The sequence below is a fragment of the Phaethon lepturus genome, unplaced genomic scaffold (genome assembly GCF_000687285.1).
Source record: "Phaethon lepturus isolate BGI_N335 unplaced genomic scaffold, ASM68728v1 scaffold6007, whole genome shotgun sequence".
Lineage (NCBI taxonomy): Eukaryota > Metazoa > Chordata > Aves > Phaethontiformes > Phaethontidae > Phaethon > Phaethon lepturus.
The window spans coordinates 13,867-39,636 of NW_010553970.1; the positions used below are offsets into that span (position 1 = coordinate 13,867).

At 36.6% G+C, this 25,770-nt stretch overlaps 1 protein-coding gene across 1 annotated transcript; it reads left to right on the plus strand.

The window, feature by feature from the left end:
• Positions 1-1,044: 1,044 nt before the first annotated feature.
• On the plus strand, positions 1,045-25,632 carry PEX5L (peroxisomal biogenesis factor 5-like; the record flags this gene model as incomplete). Its single annotated transcript, XM_010291675.1, has 12 exons — positions 1,045-1,156; positions 3,010-3,219; positions 4,359-4,485; positions 5,644-5,740; positions 11,936-12,031; positions 18,683-18,799; positions 19,737-19,880; positions 20,742-20,812; positions 22,036-22,233; positions 23,994-24,159; positions 24,528-24,685; positions 25,422-25,632. Coding segments are annotated over 12 exons (1,701 nt in total), but the record flags the coding sequence as incomplete, so codon positions are not given.
• Positions 25,633-25,770: the final 138 nt, after the last annotated feature.

A 25,770-nucleotide genomic window follows, 5' to 3' on the forward strand; every position in this document is an offset into this window, starting at 1 on the left:
TAATTTAGGTAGCAGAAAACCAATGCATTCATGCAATTACAATAAAAAGGGGAAAACTGCTCATAGATGAAAACTGTATTATGAGTCTTTACACAGTCAAAACTCATGCAGGCAGTTCCTGCCTTCACCAGGCTCCATCCACTGTCATTCATATGTCTTTGTATCGCAGAGAAGTGTTTCCTGTCTCAGCAGGTTATTGTTTAATGGGCTAATGCATATTTGCTAGATGAAATGGTATTGTGCAAGTTCTGCGGGGAGGCATGTTACTGGTGAAAAAAACGAACACTTCCAAATACTAAAAAAGCCCTGCTTAGTCTCCTGGCAATAGAGAAGGGCAACTTCACCCACTGATTTGAAGGGAGATACATCAGGCCTTGTGTTCTTTAGCCCTATAAGCAATAGTATGCAATAACTGCTATGGAAAAATCACCTTGCTGCTTTATTTTTGTGCAATTTGTAAAACTGGAATATAATTTTGCCCCGAAAGAGTGACTATATTTTTTTTTATTTTAAGCCCAGAGTTATTTGTACATGTTCTAATTGCAATATCTTATTCTCTCACAATCAAAAATAAAGCACACGATATTGTGAGAACATCATAGAATCATAGACTGGTTTGGGTTGGAAGGGACCTTAAAGGTCATCTAGTTCCAACCCCACTGCCATGGGCAGGGATACCTTCCACTAGACCAGGTTGCTCAAAGCCCCATCCAGCCTGACCTTGAACGCTTCCAGGGATGGATCATCCACAAATTCCCTGGGCAACCTGTTCGGTGCCTCACCACCCTCATAGTGAAGATTTTCTTCCTTATATCTAGTCTAAATCTACCCTCCTTCAGTTTAAAGCCATGACCTCTTGTCCTGTCACTACACGCCCTTGTAAAAAGTCCCTCCCAGGCTTTCTTGTAGGCCCCCTTCAGGTACTGGAAGGCTGCAGTAAGGTCTCCCCGGAGCCTTCTCTTCTCCAGGCTGAACAATATGTTTTATTTCTTTAACTTCCGCATCCCAACAACACTCTGTGACACTGGGTTTTTTTGTTGCTAGCTGGTGAATGAGCAACAAGAAAGCAGACCCCTTCTGAGCCCCTCCATTGATGACTTTCTTTGTGAAACTAAACCAGAAGCTGTTGCAAGGCCTGTAACATCAAATACTGCAGGTAAACAAAATTCTTTACCATCCCTCACTAAAGAGAAATAATTTTAGTTTTATCTTAATTACGGTACATTTTTTGTCAAGTTATTTTCTGATTTGTTACTATTTGCACAAAATTACAAGCTGGTATTAAATTATAATTGCCTGATTTATTACTAGAGAAAACTTTGTTCGTTACATTTAAGGGCAAATCCAATGTGATCCAAATCACCTGTATTCTAGCAGCTCTCTGGACTTGAATTAAAGGGAACTTGTTTAAGTTCAGACAATTATCAATCTTTGTTTTTGCAAAGTTTTAACTATGGCTAATCCACATTTAGTCCGGTTTTAACCAGATACCTTCCTAACTCTAGAAAAATTTTCTTTAATGAAAACTTGGATGGGATATCAGAGAAAAGGGAAGAGAGATCAAAAGAGTTTACCCAGGCTGAGTTTGGACACTTTATTAGTGAAAGGATCTAACGGATTTCTCGCATTTCTTAGCTGCTTTGTGTTGCAGTGAGATAGTACAGCAAATAATACAAAGAGTGAATCCTGAAAGCCTTTTCAATTAAAAGAAGCATATTGTCCTTTGGAAGTGTTTTTAGAAAGTAGCCTCCTCCGATCCAATATTTGTGCAAAGGTAATCAAAGCAGTTGAGCAGATCAGCTGAGATACAATAGAATCAGCATAGCACTTCTGTGTTCCATTGCTGTCTCATAAAATGACTTGGCTTGTTTGAAGCCATTTAATTAAAATCTATATACATGCAAATTATTAAAATGTCTAATTGACAGCTGAGTGATTATCTTCACATTTAATTAATGTGTCTAAAGCAATATGCAAGTTCTAATAACAAAAACTGGAACACTGAATTAAATAACAGTTGTAAATAATATTTTTTCCTTTTATATAGCCAAAGATATTACAGGGATGGATATAAATATTTCAGGTGTTTTAAGAGTGGTGCTTGTTGTAAAAAAGTAAGTATCTGTAGAGCCTATATCTGCCTTGAATATCTATGAGATTTGGGTGTCAGTTGGATGTATTTAATAAATAAAAAAAATTTCTTATTCTGTGAAGATCAACGAAATTCAGTGATTTACCAAGAACCCAGATAAAGGACTGCAAGAGAAGATAGAAACTGATCTGTCAAAAACACCTGCCCTGTGTCAAAAGTGTCAAAAACAATTTAACTGATGATAAAGAGGGAGTTTTTCTATCTTTTATGTGCTAAAGAATTTTAAATGTTACTCTTAAAGCAACTTGTAAATTAAGAACTCAGATGCAAATATGCCTTTTATACTGATATAGTCCTTAATAGAAATAGCAATAGATTTTATAATTATAGTCAATGTTTATCGCCCAAAAGACAAACAGCAACAACAGTAGAAACCCTTACTAAACATAGCATTATTCTTTTACGACCTAAGAATTCCGCCCAGGAAGCTGTCTACTCTTCAACTCTTTCCTTAATGGCACGTGGCACAACAGTAGTGCCCTAAGCAGCTGTTACCAGTACTTGATAAATCCTAAGATTAAACCAAGTCTTATCTAAAGCCTCAGTTGTACAGGGAACCCTCACTACACAAGAAAATCTGTGGAGTAAGACCACAGTCTTAAGACCTAAGATATCTTTTATGATTTTCAGAGGAAAAGCCTTTTATGCAAATCAAGCTTTTTTTAAACTGCATCCAGTAAAGCAACTAAAATCACTACTCATATTTGAATTTGCTGGTCATCATCTTTAGCCAGGAAATATACATCCACTCTAGACAAATGCAAGTACACTAATACTTTTCTGCCAATTAAAACATATTTTTGAAGTGAGCTATTTGAATTAAAACAACATTGAATTCTAACATTTTTGTCTCTAAGTATTATCAACAGGTCTGGATCTCTTGGATCTTAGTGAACCTGTCTTACAAACCCAAAACAAAGCAAAGAAATCAGAGAATACATCAAGAAGTGAAGGCTTAAAATCTTCAACCCACAGAAAGAAGACAGACAATTCTGACCTTATCAGTGTGGATACTGAGCAGAAAGTCCAGACTGTCAGAGTTTCAGACAAGTCTTCACTAGATTTAGGTAAGAGTGTAGCTATTATATTAGCACTATGTAGCCTTGCTTAGCACAAGTTTCTCCTTGCTACTATCACAAAATAATGAGCAACACCAGGATTTTTGTTGCACCGCATTTTAGCAGGGAGTGTAACATTTGTTCCACATTATAAACTAATTGAAACACTAAACTTGAAACACTGTAAACACATTTTGCCTTTGCCTTTGCCATTATACCTATTAAGTTGTCACCAAACGTACAAATAAAGTTTTGAAAGGATTCTTTCAAAAAATGATTTAGTCAGGGTGACTAAAATCATAGAAAAATCTATAGAGGTATCATGAGAAATTGGTAAAGGACACAAATCAGTGGCAGCCCATACTGAATGTCCTTTTCAGAACTGCAGATGTCAGAAATACACATTGTATTTGTAAATACTGCTTTATCTATGCATACAAGAGAAAAAAAATCCATTCTTGACAAAAGAGCTATATTTATACAGATTGAACAAAAATCCCAAACACAGCTTAATATCCTGCCAAGCATGATCCATAGGTGATGTTTGGAAAAGGTGAATTTAATTTAGTTCCATCCAAACTAAATTACTTGCACCGCAACTGAGAAATTTGCAAGGTAAATGTAATTTATACCAAGGTAGCAAATTTTCCGTTCATCAGCACAGAAATTCTTTTAGAGAACTTTATCTTCAAACAGGAGCTGAACATCTCATTTTTGCAAAGTAAGTCCAACATATGACTGAATAATATCAGTTGCCTACACAGTCATTTTTAAATGATAGTCAATAAAAAAGTTTTATTTTTACAATTTGACTACAATTAGGAAATTTAAAATATCCAAAACTATCAAATAGTTAGCACAGTTTTATCAACGGATCTAAATTACACACAAATCACTGACTTTCAGTCAAAAGCTCCACCAACATTCTGACCATGAATGCTAACAGGTTTAGAAAAATATTGTGAATTCCTAAATATTTTCAGAGAGTATCAGCTAGAAAGGTGCACAACATTTCTTTATATAGGACTTTAACAAAAATATAGTCTTTCATGGCACCGTTTTCTCAATAACTTACATTCAACAGAGGAGATATAATTTTCTGCAGTAGTTTCTTCAAAAGAGTCATATTTTCTTTTCTTATTTTCCAGTTGATATTCAGACACAGCTAGAGAAATGGGATGATGTCAATTTTCATGGGGACAGGAGTAGCAAGGTTCACCCTTCTACAGAGCGAACATCCTCATCATCTAGAGCTCCATCAAAAGAGCTTTTATGGTACAACTTCTTGCTTTCCTTACAAAAATATTTCCAGTCCAACTTTTTAAGAAATGCTTGATGACAAGTCATATTATTAAATCTGTTATGATTACATTAAATGTGTTCAAGCAAACATTTTGGACAATGTATCATAAGCAAGTACACTATAAAATGACATTTTGTCAGCAACTTTTAATGTTGTGAAAAGTGGCAGGTGCAATTACTAAATAAATGGTGGTGAGAATTCCAAAGAGGGATGCAGTGATCCAAAACCAACTACAAACATGTGAGTAAAATGAGTAAAAAAGGATACTTGGCAGTGATTTGACAGTCACTGGATATCCAGTGTATTTTGGTTTTGCTACCAAGAGGGCAGAATTTCTCTGTATAACTGAAAAAGGCAAGATAAAATATCCAAGCCAAGCACTCTTTCATGCAGTTCAACTAATATTGCAGAGGACGTAAATGAAGGAAGAATTGGAATTTGCCTTTGGGAACAGTTCATGTGGATTAATTCTGCTGCCTTCTTGAAAAGTAAGGAACACTCACTGACTACATCACGCATGACCATAATTAGCGTTTTCATACACTAGAAGCAGTTTTCTGACCAAATGATGCTTACTCTGGATCTTAGCCTGCCCTTTTTCTGGGTTTTTCATTAACTTAGAGCTTTACACAAGTTTTTCTCAGTTAACTTGATTTTGGTCTACAGGGTTTCATTTTCTAGGAAGAGAGAATATTAGGATATTGTAGCACAAAAATGCACACATGTCAAGGTGAAGTCTTGTAATGTGGTGGTTGATTCTTAGACACTGACTGCAGGTACAGTCTTGTGTCGTTGCCTAACCTCATTTTGCCTGGCTATGAAATAGAAGCATAGTGGTAGAGGCAAAGTCTTCATCCCATTGTACTTGTTTCAGGCCAATATATACGCAGGGCTCTACTGGTGAATCAGGCCTGACTCTGTTTTGTTAACTATTGTCTGCACGCAACTGAAAAGTGGAAGAGTGAACACTGAGAACACTGAGAAGGGCCCAGGCACTTTTGATAACTGCAAGTTAAACAATTCAGTTGGAAGAAATAACCTAATTAATCAGTATGTGCTTATAAACCTGAAAGACGTAAGGCAGCATGTCTTAGTGTGCAGTGATGAGTATGTAAATGCATTATTTCTAGGTCCACAGAAAACAGATCACAGTCTGAGCTGACTAATGTCAAGAGTGCCTTGGACTCTGATTCAACGTCAGAATTAGAACTTGCACCTGCAACACAGGTAAGAGGATGTGGTAGATTTAGTACCAATAAAAAGGGAAGTAGGAATTGTCCCATTGGCTATCGGTTCATATTCTGGAAGAACTACTTAAGGGGTATTTTCAGGATCATCAGTTAAAAGATTCATACAGCCGAATCTTCACACAGCTTCCAAATTAATATATTATGAAAATAACTTAACTATGTCAGCATCTCAAACATTCAGAGTTTAATACTGCAGTGAACTGTGAACTTTCTGTACAGAGACTTAAAACTACAATTTACAGCATCACAATTTTTCCCATCCTCCAGTTCTGAAATTCAAACTTTTAATGGTTCCCTCTCCTTGTAATGTATCTATTCTTAAGGTCTCTTGGTCAACCAGGAATCCCCAGAGTTGGGAAATGGCTAAGGAATACAGGAAGGAATCATTAGACCAACATTCATTAGCAGTTTATCTGCACAGGTGAGAGAGCAGTCTGGTCAAAGGACTTTTTCCTGCTGGAAAAGGAACTCTAATACAGAGGGCTCTGGGCTGAAGGTTTGTAGATTTGCCCAATTCCACTGTCATATTGTATTTTGGACAGGACCTTGTGGAAATGATTACTTAGAGATGTATGGTTTTAGATATGTGTGTATGCGTATATATGTACAAGCATACATTTATATATGTATTCACATAGATCAGGTTGTTTGTACACCTTCTTGATCCTTATTTTTTAACTGAAAAAATTTAAGTTCAGCTAATGCCACTGGCATGGGGGAGAGTTGTTTGGTGGATTCACTTTTAGTTGAAAATAATTTTCTCCTCCTCCACAGTTATTTTTAGTCCTAGACTTGAAAGTCTTTCTGTCAGATGGAAAACCTGGAAATCAATGGAAAATAATAGCCTCATTTGAAAATGGAAAAATGAGACATCAAAATTCCAAATGTCTTTCCTGAGATTATGCACCAGTTTTTGCAGAAAATAGAAATAGAACCCAGTTATCAGGATCCATTCCAGTATTTTGGTTAGGAAAAAGTCTCCTTTACTTTCCTGCCATCTCTACATTACACACAGGATTTTCATTTCCCTTTGGAAAGCCTAACGCTAGTTGCAATCTTTCCTTTCACTATCTTTCCTTCCTGTGCAATAGATTTATACATCTTAGTAATGGAAAAGATCTATTGCATAATATCATCCACCTGAGGTGGACAGTGTGTTTTCACATGCTTTGTCCAGCTTATCTTGAAGTAACTCTAACCCCTTTTTAGGAGGCTGTTCCTCAGCCTAATAGATCTGAGTGCCAGGAAGTTTGTGCTCAACCTAGATGTGTGTAAATCAAGTAGACAGTCACAGAATTTAAGGGCTGTGACTTTCTGTAAAAGCAGTTACAAATTTAGTATATAACATTTCTACTTTATATGGTCTATTTACTGTTTATCTTCCACTAGAAAAACTGCAGAAGCAAAAATCCACATTTTTAATTCAGTCTAAGTTCAGTCAGTGGAGGCTCCATACTATTTTGTAAAATGACGGGTGTTTCAAAATAAAAAAAAAAGCTGAATCAGCCAACTTGAAAGAGAAGCAGAGTATAGAATTCTTATCTGTTGTGCTGGTATATTTAATTTTTTGTTTTGTTTTATCATAAGCTGCTTTTTTTCAAATTTGTGATCCATTCAAGTAATGAAATGTTGTTGAACTGGTAATTAGCAGTGCAGAGAAATTATCTGAAGTGAGATTGCATTCTTATTCTAGGTAGTTTACTTAGAAATGTAGTATTTTCATTCACTGCCTGCTTCATCTTGCTTATACTTGGACTGTCAAAGTTGTCTGTTGCCAACAAACAGGCTCATCTGTCTTGACTGAGTTCTTAATCTGCTTGTAAAAGAAATCACGTTAGAGCTTTTGTCAAAACATAGATTTGCCATACTTTGTCCTCTACAGGTCTTGTCTGTCTCATTTAAGGGTAACCTTTGCATATGCACCAGATTCTGCCATACTCTAAAGATTTCATCTTGTTAAACTAGCTGCAGTTTTCCATCAGCAATTTCTCAGACAATCACCTTCATCACTCATCTTTGGCATGTTAGATTTAGTTCCTCAAAGTGAAATACTAACTAGGTCATATTTTCAATAATTTATGCAACCTTCTTAACAAAAACCTATGTTTACCAGCACTTATACCAATACAAAATCATGAAGGCAAGCTTTGAATTAAAAAGGAAGAAATGTGTTTGGAGGCTGGAATGGGCAATAGCATGGTGGCTGTCATTGGTTGTGGCCATCTTGCTTCTCAGCCTTCTACTCACATCATATGTTACCCGTTATTGACTCTTAAACTGCATTGGTCCAAAGTATCTTTGTTCTTTCTTTTATCTGCCATGCTGGAGAGTTCCTTGTGATGCTTTTATTAGTACTGAGATTCCTACAGTGTTTGGGGGGGTTTGAAGGTTTATTTGTTCTCTTATAATTACAAATTGCAGAGGGAAGTAGTATGTTCAATTGTATATGCATAAAGTCTGCTCATATTTTAATTCTCTAAATGTGGTTTCAAACTTGGGCCTCCCTGGGCATTTTAGATATATTTTTTCTCACTCAGAATGCATACACAAAAACCCTGACATGCTAAAAAACTGTACCTAAATTCTAATATGTCAGCACTCTTGGACAAAGATATAGCGCAAAGCCTGTAAACCTTAGAAATCTGCAGTTTGAGGCAACAATATTTAGAATGCAAAATTTATTCCCCACTTCTCCCAAATAGCTACAGGAAGGATAATGGCTCTAGCTTTCCTTGGATGTGCCAGTTACTCTAATGAAATGAAGAGTTATAAAGGACAGATTTAGCTCATTATTTGAAGACATGCTCAAAAGTTAAAACTATAATTTAAGCCTCTCACCAACAGTTAAGGTCCAAGAGCACATAAGCAGACTACAAGCGCAGGGAAGTGTGTGCAAATGCATTGGAATGGAAGATTTTGTCCCTGAAGACAGCAGCCAGTGATCAGCTACAGCACCTCCAGTGTAGAGTGGTGAGCATATCAAACCACAGTGTATGCAGAGTGTCCATGCCTCAGACATACCCATTCCACCCGGACCCCACCTTGCACTCCCCTTAAGGGGAGGCAGCTGCAGAGTCCCACCCCATCACCAGCTGGAGATGAGTTCTCCAGTATTGGCACTCCATTCCCATCCCCTCTCTTCTTGCACTAGTGAAAGGCAGCATGTTTGTTACACATGGGGTCTTTCATTTCTGGGTATCACAACTCAGAATATGATCCTGCATTGCCTATATGTAAATGCAGCTTATGTGGGTTTTGTTAATTACTTCTTTTTTTCCCTCTGGTTGAAGGCAGGTGTGCATTTAATGGAAGAAAACGTATATTTCTGTGGGGATTATGTGGGGACAATGTGTATACTCTGACATATGCAGAGGAGGGGACTTCTGTGCTTCTTGTCCTCTTCCCACTCCTCACTATTCTGCCCCAACAAGCTCGCTCTCCCCTTCTGCAGTACTACTCAGTCTCAACATCATGATTTACAGTATTGTCCTTGACCTAAGGAAATTGCAGTCACTGGAAACAAAAGATTAAAAAGCAGAAGTAATGAAACAGTTTGCAAGAGCCAACTCGTAAATAATGAAAAGGTTAGGAACATAATTAACGTCTATCAACAGAGTTTTGTGTCAAGAAAACCAAATCTAATTCTTTGATCAGATTACAGCTCGGGTTGATAAATGGTGCTGTGTGATATTCTGCAAGATGTCTGAATTGACATACCACATTCTGATTTTAAAATTAGCACCATACAATATGAATAAAGCAGCTGTTAAACAGATTAAAACTGGCTAACTTAAGTTCTCAAGTACAGTAGTTATTTACTAGGAATTGTAATCACATGGGGGTTCTTCTGTGATTCCAAAGAGAAACCATGATCTTCAATATTATTGATCTGAAAATAAATCTGCAAGCTGTCACCAATAAAATTGCATATGATGCAACAGTGAAATGAAAAAAATGTAAATAAGAGACTTGTAAAAATGAGACGGTGATCAAGACATCTGTATAAATACATATTCCAATACAGTCGCTTGAAAAATCATACATTTCAGAACAAGAATGCAGGCTCAACTTACAACACTATGCTGGAAGGCAATTTGAAAAGACCCTACGGCTCAGAGTGTACGAGGATGTCAACATGAGTGCTCCCTGTGCAGTACGGTGGCAAGAAGAGTGTGTAGAAGTAGACATCATTAGTGGGAGATAGGAAATTACCTGATTTCTGTATAGAGAAACAGCAAGACAGGTACTGGAATATAGGGTTCACTTTGGTTGAGTCTATGGCTATAAAAAAATAAAGCTATAAAAGAATAAAGAGGGACAGTAAAAGAGACACAAAAAAGTTCAAAATCTGAATAAAATGCCTCATAATGAGAGAACTTAAGATCTCAATCTCTTTATGTCATTTAAAAGACAGTTAAAACCTGATTAAAGTCGTCAGTATCTTTCCCCAGAGAAAATAAGGGGTACTAAAAAGTGCTTTAAACTGCTGGAAAAAGAATAAGAAGTGATAGTTGGAAACAGAAATTAAAATTAATAAGAGAAACAAGGAGGCCAGTTAAACAAATTTGCAAACAAAATGATAAGATTAAAGTCTCTTCATAACTTTAAATTAAATCCAAGCACCTTCGTCAAAGACATATATCCCAGACTACCTCAGTTTATTCTCTATGAAACATGAGTTTCATCCTGTGGATGTTGAGTGACAAATACCATCATGTGATATACAGGCAAAGAGATGATTTGAACCAGTTATCTCTTCTGCCCTAAATTCTATTAATCAGTCAAATGACTGTTTAGTGTATAGGATCAATTTTTGGTATATTTTCAGTGACAACCTGAAATCTCTTCCTGGCTTCACCAAAGGAAAAAAAATATTTTCCAAACAACATGGACCAGAGGTAGTAGATGTGAAAACAGAAACAATAGATCCTCAGTGCAGACCTTCCCTCAGGCTCTGTGCTTCCTGTCACTTGCAGCAAAGGCCAGAAGCCAACAAAGAAGAATGCACACAGTGCCGTCCCCCCCGTGCTTCTCACAGGAATTGTGCTGCATCATTCTTTTCTAACCGTACGTGTATCATCAACCCAATATACATTTCACTCGTCAATCTCTACCTGAGAGACCAAAGACTCCAGAGCAAAACAGAAACTTTAGGGTTAGATTTACAAGTGAATGTCATCTTTCTAGGTAAAAAACCATGTGTGTACACCACAGATGTATGTGTTTGACCATGCATTGCATGTTACTTATATGAAAAGCCAGGAAGGTATTGGATGTTTCATCCCAGCAGTGCACATTCCAACACTTGCAGATACAGCCCAGTGAGTCCCAAGTGAGCAAAATTAGTCTTCTAGCAATGTGGCTCATTGAAATTGAATATTACAAGTACCATAATCAGAAATACAATCATGTAAATTAATGCAATTGGGACCACGGTCAGGCAAATGGCTAATGAGTTTCACCTGAAAAACGTGAGGGATGGGATTAAGAGTCAGAGCTCTCTTTAGCAAGATTAGGCCACTTTGTGCTTTTCTATGCCACCATTGAATACTGTTTGGTTTTGTACTGTGCCCTTTGTGCAGGGAAAAAAAAAGGTTTTTAATGAAAGAACAGGGAGAAACTTGTTATGTACTTCCAATGGGATTGACTGATAGTAAGGCACAGAAGAGAGAGCTGCTGATTGTAAAAAGGATTTGTCCTTCCAGTGAAATCCAGAGCAAACCTGTCTCTCCAATGTGATCCCAAAACAGAACCTGAAAGAAAACCACAAAATGTACAGGGAAAATTAGATGCTTTCTTCCTGGAGCATAGTGAGTGGAATGCGTTGCTACAGTCATAATACAGCAGAAAGAACAATTAAGGTAAAAGTCTTATACAAAATAGTCAGCACTTCCCTTTGGAACCCAACTCTTCCACTGTCTTTTCTTGGATGTCTCTTTATCTTTCATGAATCTTCAGTGAAAATGAAAGTCTAGAAAAGATACATTACTCTGCTTCCCATGAGGAATGATCTCTGCTACAGTGTAAGCGAATTTGGAGAAATTCATGCAGGGACACAACCAATTTTGCCCAAGAAAAAAGCTATTTGGGGCTCAAGGCAATTAAGGAAATAACTCAGAAATGTGGCAGGGAGTATATCATGCCTTTACTGATTTATTCTTTCATTTTATAGGTACGATCAACTAAGGAACAGCGTTGGGGAGGGCCTCTTCTCTCCAGAAATCACTCCTTGGAGGAGGAATTTGAAAGAGCAAAGGCAGCTGTTGAGGTATTACTTCATTTACTGTTTTCATTTTCAGCTAATGTTCTATGGATTTCTTATTCATCTTGCAGCACAAGCATAGCAGAAAGTTGGAACTGGATTATTTAAGGCAGAGAAAAGATAAGTTTCCTGGTGTTATTCATTTAAAATAGTTTCTCTAAAAAAAAAAAATATCCTTAGCTATACATGAAGATTGGACAGAACCAACTTTTCAAGCTCAATTTTATTGCTATAGCAAGTGGGTCATGAAAAATTCCCCATAAATGTAAGTACTTAAAGTATAAGAGTGAAACACATTTTTCCGCAGCAACTGAATGCGTGCAATTCGTTTTTTAAGCTCAGACACAGACCAATTCTCTGCAGTGAAACTTGAATTCAGCGTCATTGATAAACAGAATGATCACCTACTGTAGTGGATAACTGCACATACAGTAGTAACCATGCACCAATGCATTTTTATGATTAGTGGCAGAATGTTAAACACAGGAGTACTCTTGTTTCCTGATAAATTAATTTAGTTTGAAAACATGCACGTATTTGGACAGTTGCCCAATTGCACTTCTTATTTTTTCACTAACTACTACTTTTCCAACACGAAAAATGCCTCTTGAGTGTTGTCCTATACCACTAGTACCAGTTGAAGTCCTGATCCTGTCTAGAAACAAGGTGGCATACAGGTTTTTTAACAGAATCCAATAAGATACAAGTATCAATCTTGAGTATTATATATTCTCAGTGGTTCAGTCAGTAACCCTTCAAAATCCCATCACCACAAAGACCCAAGGCAGCTGCATCCCACCAAGGACAAAAGTTCAGGCTGAATTATGCAACAGCCACTGAAATGAATTTTTAGGGTGGAAAGGATGAGGCTGTGAAACACATTCCTCAAAACTGATTATTTTTAGCATAAACTGCAGTCTCATTAGTCTCCAAATATCTAGAACACTTCAGGGATATCTGGGTTTAGATTCAAATTTTAGTGTTCGTATTTTAATACTTCTCTAACTCACATTTTTTACCATTGCAATTCCAGTGTTGGCAGTTGAACATTTAGATTAATATTCATTGATTACAAACAAAATTATGCCTAAATCATATGCTGGCTTCTAGCTAGAAGCAGAATTTCATATTTAAGAATTTAATTTGTAGGGTTTTTTCATAATACGCTAAGATAAGACTGCATGGTTTCTACCATGGCTTCTTAGCATCTTACTGCACACAAAAAAATTCTTGTCTCAGTGTACAAGGCTAAAATGGACACAGCCAATAAGTTAGCTGTTTTGTAAACTATACACTGAGTGCATTTTTCTCATATTTTCTGAGTGCATTGTTTTTTCCTGATCGAATAGTTTCTTTATAAACAAATGCCTGTGATGCACAATAGATTTTTTGATGTCACACATCATACACATTTGCTCCTGGCAGGAGAGGCACGCTTTCAAATTGCCACAGCTTAAAATGCTCTAGATGTTCCTAATTGCACTGCAGACTGATCCTTAAGGTCGGACATGTGCTGTAATCTGTGATTGCAACACAGGGAATCTGATGATTAACATCTCTGTGTTATGGTCAGCAGTTAAGCAAATGATGTTAGCACTCCTGCAATTGCCAGAAACCATGTGTGATGGGGAGCTCCCAGACATTCAGCAGAATGAAAAATGAGTTGAGGCCCACAACAGATTACAAGACATTACTGAATCACTTTACAGAGTAAAATAAGGAGGAGAATATACTGTAAAAAAAACCTTGCACATTAAAAGGTCATTCTGAGGCACCAAAGACAGGTTGTTAAAATGCTTTAACATGGTCTTTAGAACAGCTGTTAAAAAGAATCTAATTAAATGTTTCCCTAACTGTGTAGCTGGCAGACTTATTCTTTCTGCTTAAAATAGAAACTTGGACCAGGTAGTTAAAATGTAAAGGAAAGGATTCTTCAAGATCTCATTGAGCGGCTATTTCCATTTGCATATGAAAATAGTTGAATTTTCATTCTAGCTAAAATGAAGTAGTAAGAAAGCTAGAGTGATTGAAATAAATTGCAGCCCATCTCAGAAGGATTAGTGCTTTCTTAAGTGGAGAATAGATACAGTTCAAAAATTCATTTTTTAGGCTTTGGATGTTTCTATAATATTCTTCAACTGGGAAAGCTCCAAGTGGTAAGATTAGCCAGAAAACTGATCAAGAAAAGGAAGGAAATTTCAGGTTCTTTGTGGCCTAGATCGAAAGGAATTAATTAACAATTCAGTAAATGAAGACACCAAAATTTATCCTCCAACCAGTATTCACTTTAGAGCTTTGGGAATGCTTTTAAGATGTCAAACTCTGAGATTAATGAAGATCTGTGAGGTAATTCTTTCTTAAGAAGGTTTAAAGATGTCTATGCCATTGGGGAATCCTTTAAGAATAAAGAGGCAAGTAAATTAGCTTTTTTACTAGAGAGGGTCCAGATTCACTTGCAGTGACTGGGGGTCTGCAGACCTCTCTACCTTTTCTGTAATTCTGGAAATTGGATTTGATTTTTGCCTCATCCCTTTGCTATAGACGTGAGGGAAGCACAAATAGCCTAAAGTCTTCATGGTTTGCAAGTGCCATACCAAGTATATTTTAACGTAATCTTTCTAATAATTAGCTGTGTTTTACCAAAAATTGGTACTTTTGATTTTTTTTTTTTAAATGCCAGCAAGGGGATTCAGATCGATCCTGTACCTATATTCTGTTAAAACGATTGTTTTATCATCCACAATCCTATTGGTAATGAGTTAGAATAAATAAAAACGAAACCAAGAAAGTGCAAAAACTGAGAAATGTCTCCAAGATGGAAAAAAGCAATTTTCATATTTTCTTATTCCACATTTTCCTGATGTAGAGATTAAACTTGCAGATGCCACACTGTTTTGTGAGCTTACGCAAAGGAAATTTTGAGCTGTCCTTCTCAGCATCATTTTATTTACAACACCATGTCACATGAGCTGTCTGCTCTATAATATACTGTTATGAAGCATCAGAACATATTACAGCTAAATTATGTGACAATAGTAGAAGAAGATGGGATTAATTTATTCTAGCCTAGGAAAACATAGTCCAGAATTGTCATCTTTGTGTTTCCCATGAATACCGGCTAGAATCCTTTCTGTACCTATGATGTGCCTAAGACTGCCTAAACCATATTTTAAACTGGGATGTGAGAGCTTCAGTCATTCAGATACATTTTATTTGGTACTCTCTCAGATCACAATTTTAACCTTTGCCTTGATATACATTTTTTATCTATTACTTTACTAAAAAGGCATATTTCAAATTTTGTTTTGAGGAGATATCAGCTAAGGAAATCTTATGTAGTTTGCACATCAGTTTAACTTACTGTGTCTTTCACACTAAAGAGTAAGTTGGTGCAGTAATTCAAAGAACCACCACAGAACCATTCTTTCTTATGCATTGGTCAAGAAAGAGCATCGCAAATTAATTTTTGGCAGTATAGGACAAGCAAAATTCTATTCTAAAAGTTATGAAAATAGGTAAGTTGAGAAATCAGCCAGCAATATTCAGAAGGTACACCCCGCATCCCACCCCCTTTCACTGTATCATAGGAAGTAAAGAGCCTGGAAATATTTTTCCTCCCATTTGTTCAACTGCTTCAGCATATTTTTAAATACTAAGAGTAAAAATAGCCCCTCTGAAAAAATGCAGAATATTCTGCTTGGAAATAGTCAGATGGCATGAACATTTTTCCTCGTTGTCATTCTACTTAGCTGCTGCAGATGATCTGAGAATGTGTTAAATGCGTTCAATCGGTCTGAAAACTTTTGGTACGTCCGAAGTAATTTGCCAGCATTAAGGTAGCAAAAACATTGAAATGAGGTAATTGGCACTAGTCACATAGCAAATAGAGTTAAAATTAGATCTAGGAGTCTTGATCCAAAGCCAAATTTTCAGAAACACTCAATATTAATTTAACCCTCCTGCCACCAAAGTAAATGAAGAAATTGCTACTAATGACAGCTGAAATAGACTTGTGCCTTTAACAAAGGCTGTGTAATATTTACGGTCCTCTTCCTCAAGGACATGAACTCCTCTGCTATTGACATTGTTATTTGTCATGGCAATATTATAGCAATTTATCAGGTGCCATGATTGTGCATGATCCAGTTGCTCAGTATAGCTTTGCCGTACCAGTTTCAGACCCTCCCCCCATGCTGGATGTGCTTAGAAAGCTGTAGCTGGGACTTAGGCCCATTCGGCCCAAACAAGTAAATCTTTGCTTATAGTTGCAAAATAACAGTTGGGCCCTGGCCTGTGTCCAAGTAGCACATGATGAGTTGAGAGATTTTTAACAAAGCAGGTCTTCTCCCCATTACATTTTTCCTCCAGCTTTGACTCACTATAGATAGACAACAAGCATGGCTACTTGAATGCGTAGTAAGTAATTCATTAGCTTTTTAAGTGCAGTATGCACACAGTGAACCTCTGTGTGAATTATAAATATGTAATTAAGCAGCAAAATTTGAACTAAAGACCTAAAACCACTTCTATGCTTCCATTATATGATATGCAGAAATGTGATTTGATATGTTTCCAAACCATTGATTCATAAGGCAGTTCTGTGGAAAAAATACAAGCAAAAAATCTAATATAAACATCATATATGTATAAGTATATATAGTTCTATAAGTTAATCTGTTTAAAAAGGCATTACTAATTACTTGTCAGTAGTTTTATTAATATTAATCTGTAGGAAAGGGAAATTTCCACTCCTTTACCTCATCATGAATCTCAAAATTACTGCTAGTAAAAACATGGTCAAGTAATTTTTTCTTCAATACAATGCAGATTTGCACTGAATGCAAAATAGTTGATAGAGACATCTGTTGAACAGGATAGTTTAAGGGATTCAAGTGCCTCTGGTCATGGCTGATAAGAGTAAAAGAGAGCGAGCAATCTGATTCATTATCCTAGGCTTTTCAAGCCCTAAATGGACATTTCAGCACAATCTCACAACTATTTAAAAGACAAATTTCCTTCAAATTTGGAATGAGAGCAAATTTTGAAACCTCAGAAGTTGTTGTGTAACAGAGTTGTCAAGTTCTGTTCACTTCTATTACAAAGGGTGAAATCTCATCTCCAGGAGTGACTGATTCACATCTGTTTCCTAGTCCCCGGAGGAACATAGCAGGTACCTTCACAGATCCAGTAACTGCATAATTCAGAGTCTCCTGGAAGTGCTGGATATCAGGAGGCACATCCCACAGTAAGAGCCAAAGGGAAATGCCTCTTAGATTTCTAGAGAGGGAATGCACCTTGCCATTTGTGAAGAGCCTTACGATTTACAGGAACCACACCTAATATTAGCCAGCGCAAGTTCTCCTAAGCCTTCCCACCTCTTCTCACATGTTCTAATTGCTGACTCATTCTAGATATAGTAATAGTCTGTGCTTTCCTTTTTCCACGTACCTAAGGAGGTTTGTACCAAGTCATGCAATCACAGACTAAGCTCTATTTTTGCAAATCATACCTGGCTGTGGGGAGCAGTGGCAAAGCAGTCAGTCTTGTAATGAAGATTCAGACAAAACTATCTGGACCAGCTTATAATACCTTCAGTTAATTTTGATTAGCACCTCACCCTCAAATAGTTCTGTCTAAACCTCAATAGAATTATTTGTGCTGCTGTCTTTGACATTAATAAGCTGAGAAACTTGCCCTCAGTAGTGTCATTCACTGAAGTTCTGGCCATGACCCTATAGGAACTGGAGAAATTTGCACAGACTCATAGTGCTGAGCTTATATCCTGCTATGGAACTGCTTTTCAGGGCTTATGACTAATGTGTGGAGGCTGAAAAAACAGCACTTTAACTTGGATTCTCCCCTCTTTTTTTAAAAAATCTTATTTCTGTTCCTTGGCATAATTTTCTAGTAGCCGTTGTGGTTGCCTCATTTTGGTCGTTACACATCCTAAATCTCATTCTTTTTTCATCATTTCTGTTTCTCTTGTATATGCAATTTTCCCTTGTCTTTGAGCTGAATGTTAATCTTACTGTACAATTTTATAATCTTTTATAGATTCCTCTCACCAACACAGTATAAGATGCAATATTAGGATTTTTCCACTATCGAAAACCCATGTTTTTATTAATTCTCTTGTGCAAACACTCTCTGTCCAAGCTTTGCCATTACTCTTTTACATAGTTGAAAATTATGCTGAATTACCAAAGTGGGATGCTTGTTCTCTTTTAAACTTTTTATCTATTGTTATTCTTTAACATGTTTGCTTAGTGATTTTTTTTTTCTTTTTTTAATTCTTCTTTTTTTTGGCCAGGGACTAGCAGCAGTCATTTCCTTCAAATTTTATGTAACAATTTTCTGCTAGCATCAATAAGATGCAGTATAAGCTGCTGCAAATCCTGCTTCAAATAGAACATACACTGCCTCTGAGATAAAGAGTTTTCTGTTGACAAAATGCGTTCCAATATGAGAGATAATTTAATTATATGGAATTCCAAATTTGTGCTGTAGTATTTCAATCAGTATGATTATTAATAGAATTAATACTGCTCAGCAAAATTGCCCAATTCAGACCACTGGTAGAAAGAAATTAAAAGCTTACCAGTTTATTTTAAAGTTTTGTTGTTAATTTTTGTCCCTTTTTTCCTCTTTTCCTTCTAGTCAGACACAGAGTTTTGGGATAAAATGCAAGCAGAATGGGAAGAAATGGCTCGCAGAAACTGGATTTCAGAGAACCAGGAAGCACCAGGGCAAGTCACCATCTCAACCATTGAGAAGGTAATACAAAGTTTTTTAATACAGTACATCCTTCCTGTGAAACATTGAGATGAGCCTCAGCTATTCAAGGGAACCAAAGAGAACGCTTCAGACATGGAAGCTAATTTTACCCAAGAGCTCATCCTCTTTAAGTGCCTGTGAGCAGGGTAGATTTAAAAGACCTTACCATAGTGCGAATACATTTAGACTTGCACACAGCCTGAATTCAGCTGAAAGGATCACAATGCAAACTGCTGGATTATGGGCACTTTTGAAGATGGGCACTTAACAAAGAGCACCAAATAAAAAATCTGGGCTGGCACATTTAAACACTGTTGAGGATAGAAATGCTAGAGATTCTGTCCCTCTTCTCCATTCCCTCCATTGTATGTTTTAATTTGATTTATATTATATAGCTGATACTAGCATACACCCTTTACACTGCAGTGGCAGGAAGAGAAAAAGGCAAAATATAAAGAAACTCTAAAATAAACTCAGGTGCTTGCAACACTGTTTTGTATCTTGAAGGTTAATTGAAGATTTCAGGGTATTAACTGAACAGACATCAGGTTACAAGCACTGCAGGGAGTCAACTGATATATGCTCTTTACCATCAAACTGGATGTACTGGGCTGACGCTAGGTTCAGTTCTGCTGTTATTGCAGTCACTGAGAGTTGTTGCCATTACCTTTGACAGGAGCAGGAGAACCCAACATAAGTACCAGTAAGTATAACTTCAGAGCTAAAGTAAAAATAAAGAGAGCAGAAACATAAACGTCCAGTGACGCAGATTCTTCTGTACTTTTTGTCATTGAAATGTCATGGTGGACCTCATACGGTTTTCAGAGAACAAAGGATGATGACATCCAGTTGGAAAACAGTGAGTCATTTAATTTTTACAGAATTGTCATTCCTTGCTACAGTGCTTCATCATGGGTCTACTATCTCTCTTCTCCAGGGTTATTATTTCCACACTGAGAACCCCTTCAAAGACTGGCCTGGTGCTTTTGAGGAAGGACTGAAAAAAATGAAAGAAGGTGACCTGCCAGTTACAATCTTATACCTGGAGGCTGCTATTCTACAAGAACCCAATGATGCAGAGGTATTCACTCATGTGCCTTTTACTGCTAAAGGAAAAGGGAACTCCCTTTAGCATGCAATGACAGAATGATTTCGGGGCCCAATCCTTTGCTAGTCATGACTGACTGAAACAAATTGAATGCTAACAGTCGTTTTGGAGTAGTGTATGCCTTGAAATAGATAACGGTGAGCACTTTATAAGATAAGAATCTATTTTTGAAATTATAGCATTTCTAAGTTGTTGTTTAAAAGCATTCAAGAGAGACAATATTTCAAACTTTTCCTTCTTGATGTTTTCAACCATCTTTTAAATACTGCTATTGAAAAGATGAACATTTTTAACAAGAATGTTGACAAATTTTTTAAAGTTATACCAATTTCTGCAATTTTGATGTTTTCAATGAGTATATATTTAAAGTCTGTTTTCTGTGAAACATGAAAAATATTTGCAGTGTAATTATCTAGGTCTCTTTGAATCTATTGCTACATTAAATTAAGCAGCAGTATTTTGAAAAGCAGAAAGAATCCCCAGACCCTCTAGAATCCCTTAAACTTATACAACTTAGTAATTGTTCTTCACTGTTTGCCATAAAATTCTAGCAACATTTAAAATGTACAGTAACTCAAATTTAAGAAATCAGTATGTGATCATACATTGACAGAACACCTTTGCATTCATGGATTATAAAAGTTATCAGGCCCAAAGATGTTCAAAACTGCATTGATTTGTACTGTTGATATGCACACCGTAGAAAAATCTGTAGTTAGTGCTGGACAGATCTGCTATTTTTATTCACCCCGCTGCTTAACAGTGATATTAGTGTTATTCTCCTTGCTTTTGGTTATATTTTACAAAATAACGCAATGATGATTATTTTTGCAGGCCTGGCAGTTCCTGGGCATAACACAGGCAGAGAATGAAAATGAGCAGGCAGCCATTGTCGCCCTCCAAAGGTAGATGAAGATAATTGCTAAATAAGGGGTCTGATGAGTATTAGGTAATGGCTGACTAGGTATATTTAACGTCATACTTACCTTGTAACATGAAGCATTTATTTAACTAAGTAAAACATTGACATAGATATAGAAATCTTCCCAGTGACTTCAGAGGGATGACTAGTGATTAATATTTCTGTTTCATTAAGTAAGTGCAATATTTAATCTAGTAATTTAAGTAGTTGCACAAAAGAAAAGTTACATTGCCTGATAAACATGAATTAGGCATAACGCAAATAAAGTGCCTTTTTGATATTCTAGCTACTTGGCATATTTTCTGTAGTCTGTCCTTTAATGAAGAGGTTTTCTTAACTGAAATGAGCTCTGTTCAGCTGCTGAATACTAAACTGATAACATTTTTAGGTTGATAGAGATGTGAAGATCACAGTATGTTTGTATGTAAAATGTCAGTTTCAAAATATCAGCATTATCATTCTCTTTCTGTAGTGGGTTTTCATGTTTACATTTGAAGCAAGTACCCTCTCCATATTCAATTGCATTAGCAATGTTGACCATCAAGTCACTTCACCTAACAATACTCTAACTTATTTATATGTAACTTCTTAGCTTACCTGGATAGAAATTTAAGCGGTTGCCTGATTTAGCGCTTGCTCAAACCTACAGTTCTGAAACAAGCAACAGTGATGTTCACAAAATAGAATAAATTCTGTTTTCAGTTAATGGTATGTAACCATAGAAAGACTACTTGAGTTGATTGGCTCCAGCTTTATCAAAGCAAAATTAAAAATTCAGGATGGCTGAGAAGATTCATATGGATGGAAGAAATGTTTTCAAAATACTTTTTTGTATACCTGTAAACCATATTAAACTGTTCACTTGAATTTACATAAAGCTTCTCTTCGTTTGCCAGACAGATACTATAAAAATTAATCTACCTACATTTACTCATAATCTGAAGGATGAAAACAAAACTTGTATGCATACGTTTATGTACATATTTGTGTATGCACAGCAATATGCATACATATAGTGTGTGTATACATATGCATAATGCACTTTTCACAGAAAAATAAGACAAAGTCCCTTTAAAAGTATTATTGGGTAGATTTACTTGTGTGAGTGATTTTTTTTTTTTTTTTTTAACACAGATTATTTTGGAAGAATTCAAGAACTATGTTTGGCTAAAAATATACCTCAATATAGTTTTATTTTCTGCCTAGGTGCTTGGAACTACAGCCAAACAACTTAAAAGCTCTGATGGCCCTGGCTGTAAGTTATACTAACACTGGCCACCAACAAGAAGCCTATCAAGCTCTAAGAAACTGGATAAAGCAAAATCCAAAATACAAGTATATAGTGAAAAGCAAAAAAGGGTCTCCAGCACTTACCAGGAGAATGTCTAAGACATCAGATGAAAGGTAAATGCAGTGTAAATCCTGATGGTGTTAATTTTAACGACATCACTAGAAATGACGGTGTATGCTGTGCCCCCTTACTCTGTAGAAGTCCAGCCTGTTCCCTATGATGGAAGATTCAATGTCTCTAGTGGCAGGAGTGGGAAGCCAAGACAGGACATTTGGTTTAGTGATTGAAGGCTGTATCTTATGCCATTCCTGGAAGCTAAAGAAAAAAACCAAACCCCCAAAACAGCTAAAAAGAGATGCTTTCTCTCAACTTCCATTGCTTTTCTCTGACCCTGTCTCCTGTCTCTGTATTCCCACATCCTGCATGCTCACTATTCAGCTGCTTCAAACCCATACCAGGCCTGTATCCTGCTCTACATGTGTGTGTTCTTCTTACTGTTCATCATATTTCCTATGTCCCAACCCAGCCACTCAAATACAGGAATGACAGCCATTTTGCAGTGGGACATGGCTTCAGTTCACTGAAAATATTGGGAGGTAGCATTTGCTTGTTTAAAAGCCGTCCTGGTTCTAAACAAAGAGACAGTGTAGTCATTTTATCTGATTTGAGCCTAGCATATTGTAATGGGAACTGGCAGCCATTTTAAATAACAAAAAAATTCATGAGTTGGCAGCCCTTCATCATGATTTCATGAGGTCAATAAACAACTATATCTGAATTGCGAGATGCATGACAAAATCATTAAAGACATAAATGTGTAAAGACATAAAGACTCAAAGGCTAGGGCTATCTCACTGCTTGTCATTTTGAAGACAGGCGTTATGTTTTACCCTTACCATTAACCAGTCCTGAGTTGAAAAATATAACCAAAATAAAATATGAAAATTCCTCTTAATTGCTAAGTGTGTTGTTCTACTTTGGCCTCATCATGCTGACATCTGGTGTTAACATTGCAAAGGTTTTATGAAGCCTACAGTGGGTACAGAAATCTTAAATTTTGGCATCTTTCTTCAGGGGCCTTGGCTAGTCACTTGATCTATTCCTCTTAAGAATGACAACTATTTTTGCCAGTAAAGAACTATTTAACATCTGAGAAACTCATCCAATTTTAATAGTTTTAATAAGCCTTCATGTTATCTCACTTGGTTTCATAGCTGCACTTTGACTTCATAGAATCGTCGAATCATTTAGGTTAGAAAAGATCTTTAAGGTCATTGAGTCCAACCATTAACCTAGCACTGCCAAGTTCACCACTAAACCATGTCCCCAAGTGCCACACCTACATGTCTTTTAAATGCCTTCAGGGATGGTAACTCAACTGCTTTCCTGGGCAGCCTGTTCCAATGCTTGACAACCGTTTCAGTGAAGAAATTTTTCCTAATATCCAATCTGAACCTTCCCTGGCACAACTAGAGGCCATTTCCTCTTGTCCTATCATTTGTTACTTGGGAGAAGAGACTGACACTCTCCTTGTGACAACCTCCTTTCAGGTAGTTGTAAAGAGCGATAAGGTCTCCGCTCAGCCTCCTTTTCTCCAGGCTAAACAACCCCAGTTCCCTCAGCCGCTCCTCACAGGACTTGTTCTCTTCATTATATAGGTGAACTTTTTTATTCCAGACATGAGTTTACAACAGCACCTGGAAGTAAATCTTTGCCATGATAAAGCTGAAGCAGTTTATTTTCACATTTCAGGAGCACATAACTTCTGATACATCCACTAAAAGGACTTTAATTTCCACCTATGCAATCAATATTGCAATATTTGTAAAGAACTGTAAGATGGAACTTTCAGTTATTTTTCACCCTTGTCTAGCTCATTACTTGATGAAGTAAAGGATTTGTACCTGGAGGCTGCTCACCAGAACGGTGATATGATAGACCCTGACTTGCAGACGGGACTTGGAGTTCTCTTCCACCTGAATGGAGAATTTAACAGAGCAATAGATGCATTTAGTGCTGCTTTAACTGTTCGACCAGAGGTACATTTTATGCTTTTACATTTTTAAGAATTTAGCTTTACATGACATTTTCTTTCTCCCTTCTTGATCAGGCTAATATTAATGAGATGTCACTTCAGACATTAAATTTTTAATACCTGAAATAGAATTGTTAATTACAAGACAGTCCCATTTAGAAGCAGATTTATACATGTCCAATTTCTGTGTGCTGATTAATTGTACTAGTTATATAAAGTTGCCTATAATCATGAGTCAGAACCTCACATTCCATGTCAATTACGAGAAGTTACAATACTGTTCTTTTCTGCAGTTCTCCTTATGTTGCAAGCAAAAATGAGCTAATATGTCCCTTTTTGACACCTACAGTAGAAAACTTATTTTCTCACCAGGACTATACATTATGGAACCGTCTTGGAGCAACCTTGGCAAACGGAGATCGAAGTGAAGAAGCTGTCGAGGCCTACACACGTGCTTTAGAAATACAACCTGGCTTCATTAGGTCCAGATACAATTTAGGGATAAGCTGCATAAACCTAGGGGCATACAGGTAAGTTACAAAAATGTGTAAACAAAAAAGTCAGGGATCATAACTACCAAGTAAAAATTCATTTTCTAGCTGGAGCTATCCAAGGAAAAAAAAACAACAGAATATAGCTACATAATCTCAGGAACTGCAAAATTTTGTAATTCTTTTTACAAAGTACTAAAAAAGCAATGATACTTTTCTTATTCCACAAATTCTACATAACAGAACTACTGAATGTCTATCAAAAGAAATTAAATACCTCATTCAGCAAGGTGCTTAAGCATTTTTTTAGGTCTTAAGTGCAAATACTCTTATTATAATCAGTGGGATTGTTTTCACACTTAAACTTAGTCCTGTGCTTAAGAGCTTTTCTAAAAGAAAATATAAGAACCTGTCTTTAGAAGGGAAACGTCAGTTAAACTGCTTCAAGTAGCTAATGTTGTCAAAAACACTTTCGGTACATCCTTCAGGAATCAAGGGTGATATTCCAGGGTCCCAACTGTCAGCTTAAGACAGTTAAGATTAAGGGGAATGTCTTGCAATGAAGACAATATCCCCAGACATATGAATAGACTGAGCTCTGCATTACTATAAGGCACATCCACTTGTTTAAAGAAAATCAAGCAAGAATAACACAAAGAGACTGATGAACTGCATTGTAAAATAATAAATTTGAGTCTAGCATAGAACTTTAGAAAGTTTTACTCTAGTTGTAAGGAAATTATATTGCTTGTTTCTGTTTTCTTCTCTCCTACAGAGAGGCTGTCAGCAATTTTCTCACTGCTCTCAGTTTGCAAAGGAAGAGCAGAAATCAACAACAGGTTCCCCATCCTGCCCTATCAGGCAATATTTGGGCAGCACTTCGAATTGCTCTGTCTATGATGGACCAGCCAGAACTATTTCAAGCTGCCAATGTGGGTGATCTAGACATTCTGTTAAGAGCTTTTAATCTAGAGCCGTAATAAAAAGTATCCACAAATTGATTAAATTGTATTAGGAAACAGAGAACTCTTTTATTACTCATCTCAAAATGACCATATTTTCCCGAAGATCATGGCTGTGGATCAGTAGGGGAATTCGCTCGGACGTTATTCAAAAAGGGAAAG